At 33.9% G+C, this 14,829-nt stretch overlaps 1 protein-coding gene across 1 annotated transcript in view; it reads right to left on the reverse strand.

Annotated features, from left to right (window-relative positions):
• LOC108777362 (uncharacterized) overlaps positions 1-7,151 on the reverse strand; it is a 59,758-nt gene extending 52,607 nt beyond the window's left edge. The window contains exon 1 of the mRNA XM_018544227.1: positions 6,693-7,151. Within this exon, the coding sequence (XP_018399729.1) occupies positions 6,693-6,774 (82 nt within the window). The 5' untranslated portion in view covers positions 6,775-7,151. The remainder of the gene's footprint in view (positions 1-6,692) is intronic.
• Between the last annotated feature and the right edge of the window lie 7,678 nt (positions 7,152-14,829).

A 14,829-nucleotide genomic window follows, 5' to 3' on the forward strand; every position in this document is an offset into this window, starting at 1 on the left:
ATCACTGTTAATGAAAGCATAGTATTCTATTAAAAACTAATATAACTTTATTTAGTTTCACGAAATAATTCTTGACGCAAAATAATCCAGAGGAATAAACGTGATATATACTTATTATTTCTTAATATTACATTATATCGTAGATAATTAATAATTATTTTACATTTTTAATGTACGCACAAGTAACATCTAATTACACTTATAAGTTGCCAATTATAAAATTATTATAATATGCGGTGCTAATATTTCATTTTCTATATTTTTGGTTTCTCTACGTCCGTTTTATCGTTGTTCCCATTTAGGAATCTTTGCAGTTACGCAATATCTTAATACCGCAGATATACGTCCTCTGCTCACGGTTTCAACGAAGCGAGTCTAGATCGGAAGACTAGTTGGTTGAACCTCGGATCTCCAGTAGTAAAATACGCGGCTTAATTGCTTAATTTCTCACAGCTAAATCCGCCCTGCCCCTCGCGTCACTACCGTCCCCAATGCTGAAGAACAAAGGCGTGCATCCGTTACTTCGGTCTTCTTACTTTTACACCCTATCAACATTACTTCTCGTGTGACACTTTAATTATGCCTCCACGAAAATCGGACAGAAAGCATCAGGTACGCGCCACGATGAAAGAGAGCCTTTTTCATCTCAATTCAATTTTAATTATTAAACCACAAAATCGTCACCGCGACTGTACTATGTGTCATGCAAGTGATCTAACAAGTTTCGAATGCAATGGAAAATAAGAATTAAGTATGAATTATTTCTTAACTTATACGAAGATATTTTTAATACAAAATGACAAGAATATAAAAGCTTTGGATCTTATTTATTACTTTTTGTTACATGTATCTATGTATATGTATATGTATATAAATACAGTTTTTTTTATTTAGATATTTATAAATAAAGTATTTATTTCACACGTGCGCGCAAAATTGACAAATGTTATATGATTGATTACATTTTTTAAAAAGAAATATTTAATTTATTTGAGGTTCTGGATAAGTTTATATGTATGTATGTACATATACAGAGTGTTAGTATATATTGCCATACTCAACAGAACGATTCTTTCGTTTATTTCAAGTAAAAAAGTCCATATAAACATGTGTTCTAAATGACTTAGTTTTCGAAATAAAAAAATTTAAACGCGTAGTAATAATCTGTTTATTTGAAAGAAATACAACTAGGCAAAAACTAGTCAAAAACAGAAAAACAAAAACAGGCTACAGTTCTTCTGATGAAATAAAACAATTAGATGAATTGTTGAAAATATTCACCTTGCGCTATGATACATCCATCGAGCCTTCTTTTCAAAGATTGACGTACACGTTCAAAGATACCAGGTGTGTTACCTTTGTTTACGGCTATGCGAATGGTAACTCACGTGAAGCAAGGCATATTTATGTAGGAAGATATCTCCAACGCAATTTACCGTTTTGTTAAACATTTGCGAACATTCACCTGTACTTCGGAAACTAAACCGTTTAAGACACATGTTTATATGGAATTTTTTACTTAGTAAACCAAAGAATCGCTTTGTTGAGTATGGCAACATACTTAACTAACACCCTGTATATTGTAAATTACAAAGTTTATTAAAGTCATAACACGAATATTGCATTGGAATATTTAGATTATCATAAATAACTCATAGCATAGCTCGACATGATATTGCTTTCATAAATGATAAATAACTATAAACTTATAAATCAAATAGCATATATGTCACAGAATAATGGATAACGTACATCGAATACATATATCAAAATATTTTTATATGTATTATAATTTGTAGAACTTTTAAAAATAATTGCGTTCCTTGATGTTAAAAAATATTTTGAAGATATTAACAGCATGTTCAAACACATTTTTAAAATTATTAATTTAATATATAGAGATATATAATATATATAGGGTATAGATGGCCCAACAGTGAACCAGTAGTATACTATGAACCATTGCGATATTTCGTAAATGCGACGTTACCGAATTGCGTTGTAATTATGCAGCGACTCGCATTTGAACCCCTTCTCGGATTCTCAGTCGACTGGCAGATCGTGTCAAGAATGGCCATATGGTATTACGTTTAAAGAATTTTGGATTGCAAAATAAATTTATTTTACAAACAAAATTTATTTTGTTTGTAAGTTTTATGGATTTTTTAATGTTTTTGTTATACTTATTACTTTTTCTTTATACAATAGTTCTGTATATACATTTAACTTTAATATTTTGTAAGCAGCTTTTTCTGTTGTATGATTTTACCGCATTATTTTGGAGATTATCATGAAAAAGATTATGTGGTCTACAATGAATCATTTTGATGTAATGAACAATGAATCATTGTTTTTTTACTATATATGTATCATAAGTTTGATAAAACTGTGACGCGCGAACTAGTTACTACAATAAATAATAATCTGAAAAAATATCTGAAATATGTTAAAAACAATAATTTTGATCGTGAGCTTAAAATAATAAAAATAACACAAGTTGGCATTTAATATTTATTATTCTAATCCTTATTATCTTATAATTATCTCTTTACTACCATAAATAAACATTTTAAAATATAGTCAAACTAAAATAATCCTAACAATTCACAGTACAAAAGATGTGGTTTATTGTTAAAAATAGCATGGTTTGTTGTGTACATACCCTTGTACACAATGAACCACTTCCCGTTTTTTAAAATAATCGAAATTGTAACTAAACTTAAAAAATATTTTAAGAGTTATTGTTTACAGTATGTAGGTAACTAAATTCATAAACTGTATGCAAAAATCCTTCAACTCAATAATTGAGAGAAATACGAGCCTCTGAAATTTACATGGTTCATTGTTGGACCACTTATCCTAATCAATTATTATTTCAAAAAAAACATCAACTTTTGTTTGATTATGAAAAAAATATAGTCTGAATAAGCTAATATGATTCAATTGCTTCTTTGTGTATTAAATCTAGATATCATTTTTATAATAATGAATAATGGATATTATTTTAAAACTCTCTATTGGTCATAATCCTAGATTTACACCACTTATAAGTGGTCACCGTTGCACTGTTCTACAAATCTAATCAATCTGTCATATTGAACGTTTAAATAAGAGATCTTATGGTTACTTGATGACAATAATTGCCATGATAGAAATGATATTATATTGCTGTGTCATAATAGAAATGATATTATATTTCGTATTTTCTCTAAGCAATGCTATAAAAACCTCCCGTATAAATTTTGTATATAATGTCCTCGCACTTCAGGAGGATTATTATAAATTTCAGTTCCGATTCGTAGATAATCCCAACAGGGACTCTTATGCGTTAAATTAGTTAATAATTCATGTATATCGAAGGCAATTAGACTGCATTCCATGCACTGTGCGGTCTATCGCAATCGCATTAAAAACACATCAATATTATTTCTTTATATGACAATAAAATTATCGTTAAATTTTCATGTTAAAAATGTCTTCTCTTATTTTTTCTGAACAAATAATTTTGAATTGTAATACAAGCGAATTTACATTATAAATTTGTTTTTTTTAGTAATCCACAAATTTAATAATCAATGTTAGAAAAACAAAAAAATAAAATGTTAAATTATTTTTCGAATTAAAAGAATTTTTTAAATATCTAATGTTATATGTTGTGCATATATTACATGAACCGCAGTTATCACAATTATCACTTTTTTCAACACTATTCTACTTGCACATATTCATGTTTTCTTATCAATAATATAATATAAGTATAATTTAGTTAAGTTCGTATGATTAGCAATAATTAATCGTTGTAAAAATGAACTGTGGAGATGTTCCGTCTGACTTCTGTCATTAAGTATAATGAGAATATAAGATTGAAGTATCGTGTAATAAATTCGTGTAAGATAACTGTAAGTTAATTAGATTAATATTTTTCTTATCCGTTCACACGCAGTCGATCTGCTACGATATATTTGCATAGCACTTCACACATTTTGCACGTATGTATTATCAATTTCTTTTTCGAAGCTATCAAGACTGCCGACAATTCTAAATCAATATCGGATTCTTTTCACGGATCCGCGAACGAAAAGTTAATTTTCCAGCGCGTTTTCAAGGCAAATGGCGTGGATGAATAAACGACTCGGTAATGATTTAAATCTAGTAACCGCGTGGTCCTTTCGTTAATCTTCCTCAAACTACCAGCTAAAAAGTCTTCACCTCTGGCAAACAGTTAAGTTTTCTTCCCACAGTTCAGTAGGAAATCGTTTTTCTCACGTGATTTCTTCCGATTTACACAGAACTACACACAGGCAAACGTCTCAGCGAATATATTAAAAGTAGACGATTTTATACTACGGAATAACTCGCGGTGATTCGTACGGATCGTATAAAAAATATTCAGTAAGTTTGAAGAAAATCATTTCTTCCGCGTAACTTAATAGTTCCGACGACTGTCACACTTCAACAGAATGGCACCAGCGTCGGGTGTAGTTTGATTAACGTTTACTACATTACGAAGTTAGAGTAAAAGTAAGTTTTATGCGTTTCCTTTTGACTGCAATTTAAGTTTGTGCCATTAATTCATGTACGATTAATCATCTGCTCTTTCAATTCACTTCGCCTCTCTTTTTTTAATTCAATTTTGTCAAAATTGTCACTTTCGATTGTTATAATATTATGAGCAATTGCAAATTGTTAAAATTAAATGGTGGTAACACTGAATGCTGTACCGGTAAGTAGGCGAGAGTATTGAATAAATCATAAAAGAGTTTAAGAAAAGAAAAAGCTTTTATATATAGATTATATAATCATGAGAAAGAAATCACAGTAGGTTAACAATAAGTACAAAGTAAAAATATCTAAGAATGAATTGCAATGTGAAAAATTTTTATGATTTTTGTTTTCTTGCGATGTTTTCGGCAAGTTTTATTCAAAATATTTTTCCATCGATCTTTTCTTTCGTTAACACTTTAAAAAGTAATTAGATCACTCTCGTTCCAACGCGTATTTAACGACATTATATCCCCATTAAAAATCGCGCTTTGCTCTCCGTTCAATTTTTAGGAAACTCCCCGAATAATTAATAATCACATCGATACGGGGCATTTTGGACCTTTGTTGATCATGTCTGCTTCGTTAGTCCTGGTTTTCGCCCATCTCTACTCGTATAATACGATCAAAATCCCTCGGTATCTCACGGGCTTGTCAAAGATGTACGCATAAGGCGTGTACGTGATACGTTCCGCCTTCCGTTTCGTCGGATATTGATGATTTCACCTTGTTAAGTCGATACAAAAGACGTTCTAATTTTATCCATCGTTCGTTTTGCCCTGGATAAAAGGACGGAAATCGCGGTGAATCACTGGATCCGACATACCGATCTTTCGTCGTGGAATAAGTTCGCTTCGGTAGTTTTTCTCATCTCGCGCATCGCGCTGCTACGCTGCTGCCTTGAAAGGATCGACGGCAGGCGCGGTCATCGAACGGGGATCACCCTCGGTACCTCGAGCGTACATTTTGCTACAATCACGAAATCGAACGACAACGAAAGAAGTTCTCTATATCCATTTTCTTCTCCCCAGTTCCATTTCTGAGGCTTTATGGAGTCTCCTTAAACGAAGCGCGTCTCCAAGGCTCAGACTCTATAACCATTTTCCCGAACTTCGACCCTTATACAACCATGATCCGGGCGTGTTTGGAGAACGGATTGAGTCTGCGCTTGCTTTGTTCAAAACACCGAGAAACTTGTCCTGAATCAACTTCTTTGACCCGCCCTCTGATTTCGGCCACGAACAGAGCCGTTCCCTCGAACTGTAAATTTACGAGACACATTTAAACTTTTTAATTTTCACGATTATGTTTCCCTCTTTTCTGTTTGCGAAAACAAAATAAAACAATTGTTGAGGAAACGTGCGTGTTTCACAGTAAATCAAGTTTTTATTACGTTTGATCGCGCGGAGTACTGGGAGTATTGGTTCTCGTATAAGATCATTCCGCTTTCCACTTTTTGCACCCAAAATTATTTAAGACTATTCTTTCAGGCTGAAACTAGATTCACTTTCAAATTGAAGTTATCGATTTCTTTCTCTATATCTATATTAGTAAATAATCATTGATTATTATTCCCATGTATGTCTCCGATTATCAGTGAATTCACGGTGAAGTTTAATTAAAAAAAATTAATAAAACGTAGAATCTCAATTAATCTTGCTTTAGCGTAAAAACGTATATGGTATTGGAACTGATACTCGATATATTTTAATTATATCCTTTCTTTTTCAATTGAATTTCACTGATTATCCAGTAGTATATTTGGGATTGATAATCCGTAATATATATCCAATGATTCAGATTTAGAGAGAGTTGGCATTTTTTCCCTCCCGATACAAAGGATACAATTTATAATAGGTATATATTATCGATCGATAAATTTTTATCCATATCTTTCACATAGCTGTTGCTTTTTATGATAATGCGTATATTTTTAATCAACTGAATGTGTAACCACACAGAGATTTTATCAAGCTAGAGAATTCCTTTTGGTACATCGAACAACATTTTTCTTTATCTATTATTTCTGGAATAGCTTCGTAGAACGACTGCGAGCTTAGGACTGAATCAAGATTAAAAGAACTCCGATTTAGAAGTAAGTCAGCGGTTAAATTCACCGTATCGCACTGTTACGCGACTCTATTTCTTACCGGTGACGGCGATGAGGAGGACGCAAAGAAGCGACGCGAAACGGGTGGAACGCGCGTCTCGGTATCTCGCGGCACTTCGCATGATGCTTCGATATGCTTTCGTCGCGATTACGCACTCATATACATGCGCGCGCTCATTCACCCGTCACAGATCTGCTTTCATATTAACACTTTCGAGCTCCAATAAGATCCGTAGATGAGAGACGATCCATTGATTCAAAGACACTGCACTATATATGTGTGTATTTTCCTTGTATACTGTCTCTTTTTTATAATCGTTCACGTTAAACTTCAGATAATGCGAACTAATTGCGGTAATTTGAAAATGAAATAAAAAAGGAAAAAATATAGACACTCCGAAATTGGGGATCGAGGGGCGCGTAGGTCGCGGGCCCCTTTACGATCTCGTTGACGGCGGCGCGTATGACGATGTAACGACGTAGAAGGTTTTCCGGTCGACGTACGAGCGGCTACTGAAGCTCCCGCCGCAAGCACAGCGAGCTTCCAGTGCGTCGACTCCGTCGTGCACCCGAAAGCTCATTCTCCAACTCGCTCTCGCATTCGGCCCCCCCAGCATTCTTCCTCTCTCATCCGCGATCCTCTCTCCCTAAGCCCTTCGTAGCCCATCGGTGCCTCCCTGTCGCACTCCTGGCCACAATCTCTCTGTCTTCGTCTCATTCCCTCGTTCCATCCCTCTCTCCTCCCCTCTCCCTCACAGCCATTTTAGCGTCGTCGTCGCGATCAGGCGCGCCAGTGCGGGCTGCGCGCGCGAGGGAGCTTTCGCGTCCTAAAGCTGAACGGACGAGGAGCTGCGGGAAGGGGTGATTGATTGGCGCTGAAACTTCGCGACTGATTGAATCTTTTTTACGTTTCAATATCGATATCCTCGGCCCGAGATGGCGGAGAACGTCGGAAGCAAAAGAAGAAGACTCTGAGAGTAGATGTCTTATGTACATATATGCGTCATAACGCGAGTTTTCGTTCTCACTGGGTAAAGCCATGTAACGTTCGCTCCGTTTTCTGTTACCCGCGCGATGAACCGAATTTTCAAGCTCGAACGAGAGCCATTCGGTGCGTGTGACGTGAAGGAGACGGTTGATCGAGATTATCGGCTAGGAATTATCGGATGGGAGGAAGTTTGATATAATGACTCCGACGTGACGCTAAGAAGTTGAACGTGAGCGATTTGGAGAACTGCGCTCGTCGCGTGGCAGCAGTTATGATTTGGCTTGATGGATATTGATGACATTCTGCAGGTTTCTGCGAACATGTAGAAACGGGCACGTATAGCGCGCGTTTAAAAAAAACTAGCGCGGTTAATTGAACTGTGAGCGATGCGCTAATTACCGCAACTGTTGGCCGATATCCGCGTGGCCCAATATTCCTCTCGGTGATTTTGATCGATTATTCCCGATGCTCATATCTATAGCAAAAGGTCATTATGACGTGCAAGATACGTACCGAATTAAACGTAACTTTCGTTATTAAATCCATTTCTAAGTACCTTGTACGAATAAATAAAGTAGAAAGCGATTTGCAAGTATCGTTGGTAAAATCGAATCGGAATTGCATGTTCTCGTTTACACATTTTATCATTCGAGTTTAGCGGACTTCATCCTCGAGTCTCGAATGCCACATAAATGCGTTTACATATACGACGTTTAAAGATACAAAAAAAAAATGTAGGAAATAGCCTCGGGCACTTCGTTTCCATTTCAAATTAGCTCTCGATTCGCAAGAAAGCTCGACGATCGCTTAATCTGGTTTCGAATAGATCCGATTCATTGCGGATATATATACATTGCGCTAATTAAAATCAGACGAACGTAACCCAGTTGGGAGAGACGCTGAACTCTGACGTATAATTCGTTCTACTGCAGCGTGGGCAATTAACTGTAGCTTATTGATCAGGCATGAATGACGAGCCGTGGATAATCGCAGGTAGCATGCGCAAGAAAGGCACGTGGTAAAAGGAAATCCGGACAGAAACAAGATTCGTATGGTGCACACTTCAATCGCGTTCGCTACTTGGCACGAAGGTTAGCAAAAAGCAGCGACATCCCGCTTGTAATTAAAAATGTATCCGTCGGGAAAAATGTCGAACCGGCTGATCCGTTGTTCTGGCTTTACTCGACAGGCATATCTCCGCATAAATGACGAGTGCAGACTGCAGAGTCGATTGCCAGTCATCAATATCTACCGGATATCGGATACTGTTACGATTATTAACACATTGTTGACGATGCGTTCGGTTGTCAGTCAGCGTTACGTTTTCAGTTTTATATAAATTGACATGTGCCAGACTACATGGAACAAGATTTTATATTTTTTGTGGGCTTATTCTCTTATTGAACCTCCAGTAGATTTTATTTGAAGAAAGTATACGGAAAACTACTTGAAGAAAGTGTACAAGTTGTATTTACATAATTTTTAATAATCTATATTATATGTGATAAAACTTACACATCTATCGGTACTACGATATTAATATGTTCCACCGATAATATTGATAAAAATATGAAGAAAGTATGTCAATCGATATATATATACGTGTTATTTTTTTATTTTTCATATAATAATGCAAACACATATATTATATATAACCCGTGGTTGTGAAATTTATATCATTTTATTAAAAATAATGCTTATTAAGAGAAAAAAATAATTAAAATATCTAATTACGATTTATTGAATAGAAAGAAAATAGCAACTGATAACTTAAATTCTTCTATAGATTAAATAAATGAAATTTTCCTTTATTTGCGGTTATTTTATAATTTGCACGAAATAATATTATCAATTTCATATTCTACGTCTCGATAAATGAACCCCGAGATCGTGCATTTTCTATTCAGGAGGCATTCATTATTTGAAGTTTCTCATATGCCTTTAAACTTTTTCTCGATTCAGGCAGTGAGTAAGTTGAGTCTTATAAGTGACAAGTAGAAAGATAAAATACGATAATGATCATGATTTTCCTGGATAATGAGGGATTTTAACATCAACGGCACTCCGTTTTCCTCCTCCTAAGCTTGAGCGGATCGATATAAATTACCTTGGATAGTCTAAGAAGAAATTTGCCGATCATGATTCTTAGCTCAGAAACATCTGAATATCACGCACAGTTATGTTAATTAAGGGTGAATGAGTAGACTCCAAGTAAATAACCAATCTCCATTGAAAGTACGATATAGTGATTGACGCTTGCCTCGAAAATTATCGGTGAAGCCTCGTTCCGCTTCATTTCCGCTGCTTCCCGACACATTAGCGTCTTAATTGGACACTCCTCAGAGATTTTTTTTTTTTAATTGCACCTGATATCATATCAACAGATTCTCATAATAAAAATAAAATTCCATTTTATGAATATAACTTTTTAGCCATATGGCTAAAAGAAATTATTAAAATTTTAATATATTTATACATAAGGTAATAACTCCGGTATATACGCGCCATACCTAACACAAATTTAATTAATCAAATATTATTTACTTTATTTAAGGAATATTTTCCTTGGTATAGTTTATTAACTATACCAATAAAAACTTTGAAAGCTATTAGAAATTTGAAATACTTTTTGTATAAAAAAAATTTTTTGATACCTTTACATTTCTGTCGTACATTCCATAAAGGTGAATTATACAGCTTATAAAAAATTTACAAATAATGTTTAGAAATGAGATAAATGACACAGTAACTTATAAAATATGTTTACAAAATTTGGTTAAGGAATATAAATGATAAATATATGTATGTAAAAAGCATGGTTGGGTGATATATATGGATTAATGTAGATCTGAACAGAATTTCTGATTATCATAATTAGCAATCAATTGGAATTTCACAACCAAAATTTTGTTGTTTTCGTAAATTTATACAACTAAATATGTCTGATTACCAACCAGAATATATGCAACCAAATTTGTCTGTTGATTTTAACCAAAATCATGAATTGCGTTTCATCAAAGTCTCGTTATATATATATATATATATATATATATGTGTGTGTATTTCAGATTAATTCAAACAATTTATTCAACGTACCTTACGTACAAGGTTGAAGTTCTTTTACATAATTTAAATTATATTGTGATCTGTAGCTTTCGTTTCGGCACAAATAATATATCTCCCACGTTTTTAATTAAAATCGCATTCGATGGATCGTGACGAATCAAAGCGTTATAAGCACACATGATTTGATGAAGTATACAGAAACATTTTTAACATGAGAAAGAGATATTTCTCGCATTGAAGGTTAAATATTTCTCTTAAACTTTGTACCTGCTTGACGACTGGCATTTCCGTAAGGTTTTCCACCTCCGGTGATATGCGGGGATCTATTCGAGAAGCAGAGGAAGGATTTGAATCTCACGGAAGTTAAGGCGCGAGTTAATTTGTCACTCTCTTGACTCTCATACACAATTTCCTTTCCTCAGGCCCTGCGAACATCTTCCTCATTATCTTCGGAATAAACGACCGTTAACAGGGACGTTTGACGTCGGTTAGGCCTAAGAGTGAGGCGAACGTGCGGATTGTAATCGTAGAAACGGTACTTCTCTTCTAGGTATCAGAGAAACGAGGAAGCGAAACACGATACTTAAATAAATGTATTATAAGGGTGTTGATTTTAGAAATATTTTACGCGCGCGAATGATTGTTTCCGGGAATATGAAGACCCTAATTCACTTTTTTATTTCCTTCAACAAAGGAAAATCAGCCCGAGTGTCGTTTACGCTAACACATTTTCTAAAACAGCGTGTTTTTTGATCACATAAGTTCAACTTACTAACTTTTACGTGTAATTCGATGCATTAATTATTCAGAAATTCATCTCTCCGCGTAAATAAACGACGCTGTTCTCGTATCCAGGCAACCAAACTTTCTAATCCGCAAAAATGAACGAGACTGTTCCATCAATGTCTCGTAACGTGAATTTCGCAGCAGTTTTGCGAGGGATCCGCCGGTAATAAAAACGTATTGAGACCGGGTATGCGTTCGTATAGAACGTAAAGCGATGTACGCGCGTACATCACAGCGGAGTAGAGTAAAAATTTTCGGCGGTCCCAGATGCGGCCGGCCGATCGAACTTTAACGTCGTTTGCAAGCGGCTTCTCTCGGACGGTCGCGTTCTCACGTTCCATTGCAAAACTGTCGAAACTGTCGAATCGCGGACAAAGGGTGTATAATACGAAAGTTACAAACAGAGGTGGAGGACACAGAACGAGAGTGAGAGAGAGAAAGGGAGGGGGGGGGGGGGGAAGAGATAGAGTGAGAGAGAAAGAGAGAGAGAGAGAGAGAGAGGACAGAGACAGACGTGTCGGCGCGAGCGTGAGCATACGAGCTCTGCGATATGAGTACCGATGCAAGTTCTTGGAGCGTATAATATTCCACGTGCGAGTTGTCACTTCGTGACCGCATTTCAGTGACTAATGAGCGCTTTCGAAAGCACGTTAGGTACTGTCAGATACACGGCTGCTGTGCAATGCCATGGCGAGCTTCTGTGAGGGGATCGTGATGTACATACATACATACACGTATACGTGAATGTGTACGTGTACATGCACGTTGTTATACATGCGCTTATCGAACAGACGATAGAAGTGAAAATCGGGATTAGAGTGAGCTGTACAAGCTACTGGTCTTGAATAAAAAATAATTCGAAAAATAGATCGGAAAATACGATCGATTTAAAACTATCGACAAATGGCTATTAAAGTTTAATGTATTCTAAGTCGAGCGATAATAGTTTCTGTGTTGACGTACATTTGGTAAGGTACATTATTTTTTATTATTATACATACAAAGTTCGCCGTCATATCTCAAGTATAAATGATTATGTGATGATTATTTCTGTCACTTACCGTAAATAATATATTTTGTTGTTGTCAAGAAGTTGCTTGAGTTGTTGAATGCATGGGATAAAAGAATTAATTTAGATTAATCAGAACTTATTGGAATAATTGGTATTTAAAGAAAACAAGCCATATTTTTACAAAATACAAGAGGGAAACGTTTAATATTTACATATGTGAACAATGTATATATCATTTCGACTAAGATTGTTGTTACAGTACTGTATACAGAGAAAATATAGGATACAGTGTGTAGGTACTTTAACAGTCAAAAATAAGATGTAAGTGTATAGTACTAAAATCATTCCATAACATTTTGGACGCAATTGATTGTTCGCTCGAAACGTGAGCCGGTTATTATTGCGATGACGAAGGGGGGCGGGGTAATCATTAGTTTGCATTATCAAATGAATTGCAATGAAAAATTATAAAATATGGAAAAACTTTTTTTAAGTAAAAAATTATAATAAAAACCTGTAAAACACTTGATACAAATTTCGTGTAAAAATTGTTAACATTTTTACTAATTTTTCTTTTTTTAATCAGTTTTACAATTTAACAAACGTACCTACTTGAATTTTGATTTTATATTTCGTAATGTTTGGAATTCTTGTTAAAGCAAACATTTATTTTTAAACATACCTATATATTTTATACTAGAGTTATGTATAAAAATATTTGTCTAGGGTTATGAATTATTTACGGACTAGTATTTATAACCGTAGTACATGGAATTGTGGAAATAACAATTTTGTGTTTTTTTATAACTTTTTTCATTTAACAAAAATTTCGACAAGAGATATCTTGAAATAAGATGAATACGCACGCGCCGAAATAATTTTTATTTAAAAAATAAAAATACTCGATGTGTTATGGAATAAAACTTTCGCTTAATATTATGCAAACTAATGACTTTTTTTAAAAATAATTTTAAGTTAATCATTTTAGTAACAAATTACAAATAAAAAAGTATGTGATTTAATTGTATAATACATAAACGCCTATTAAAAGATGGTTTAATTATTTAAAGTGTGATTCAGAGAACAGTATATATGTATTTTATATTCGAGCCACTGCTTTCCAGATATTATTAAATCTTATGTGAATATATTTATAATAAATATCAAACAGTAATCGAAGAGCTCCGTAGAAAAGTAAAATAATAGAAAGCACTTTGTAGATGATAGAAATCTATGATAATTAATGTAAAATCGAATAAGTTCATTAATAAACTTATTCTTGAGTATATTTGCTTGTGAGTAATGTATATAACAAAAATGTGTACGTGACACAACGATGTTTGTTATTATCAAAAAGTAAAAACATTTAGGTAGCTATTTTAATATTGTACGTTTTAGAGTTCGAGATTATACTATTATTCTATGGAGTTTCTTCGATTAGATACTTATAACTTTCTTTAAGGCTCAATATCCATTAGCTTATTTTGCAAAAAAGTTGCATATGAATATTTTAATTAACCAATCATCACATTTATTAATGAAAATAATAATCATCTTGGATTGGCATATGATATTCTAACGTTAATTATACAAATTAATGATACAAATCATGCGTAATGTAATTAATTAATATTGGTATAGTATTGTTATTGTGCTTGTTTGCTTAATCCCTACTCTGATTTCCATTTTATCAGACTCATATATTAAGACTCGTACGTTTTATGTATGTCATTTCAATAATGTCGGAGACGAATCAAGTTGCAGTGCCACAATTTAAAGTGAGATTGCTCCATCAGAATTAATTTTGCACTATAAAAAGTATTTTTGAATTCATCCGATATCTGAAATATAATTCTCAATATTCAAGAATACTTCTTGAGATATGAGGAAAATAAATACTAATTATTTTTCTTTGCAAAGAAATTGCAAATATTCCTTTTTCTAATAATAATGCATAGTTAATTCTGAGAAAATAATCTCATTCAATTCTCTGCGTATTCTCATTCGTATTTAGCACTATTTCTCTTTCTCTCTCTCTCTCTCTCTCTCTCTCTCTCTCTCTCTCTCTCATCTCTCTCTCTCTCTCTCTCTCTCTTTCTCTCTCCCTTTATCTCACTATATTTCAAAAAATATCATATATTATGTTCGAATGTTATATTTGATTTCTCTAGAAAATATAATATATAATATATAATAATTGACTTTTTCTGTGACAAAAAAGAAATAATAATTTTAATATATCTTGCGAATTAAATTCGTGCAAAATTTCAACCTGTGCAAACATTTTGCTAGCACCATGGATGTCATATATGTATAAATCTCCGT

Source organism: Cyphomyrmex costatus, unplaced genomic scaffold (genome assembly GCF_001594065.2).
Source record: "Cyphomyrmex costatus isolate MS0001 unplaced genomic scaffold, Ccosl1.0 scaffold43, whole genome shotgun sequence".
In the NCBI taxonomy this organism is placed as follows: domain Eukaryota; kingdom Metazoa; phylum Arthropoda; class Insecta; order Hymenoptera; family Formicidae; genus Cyphomyrmex; species Cyphomyrmex costatus.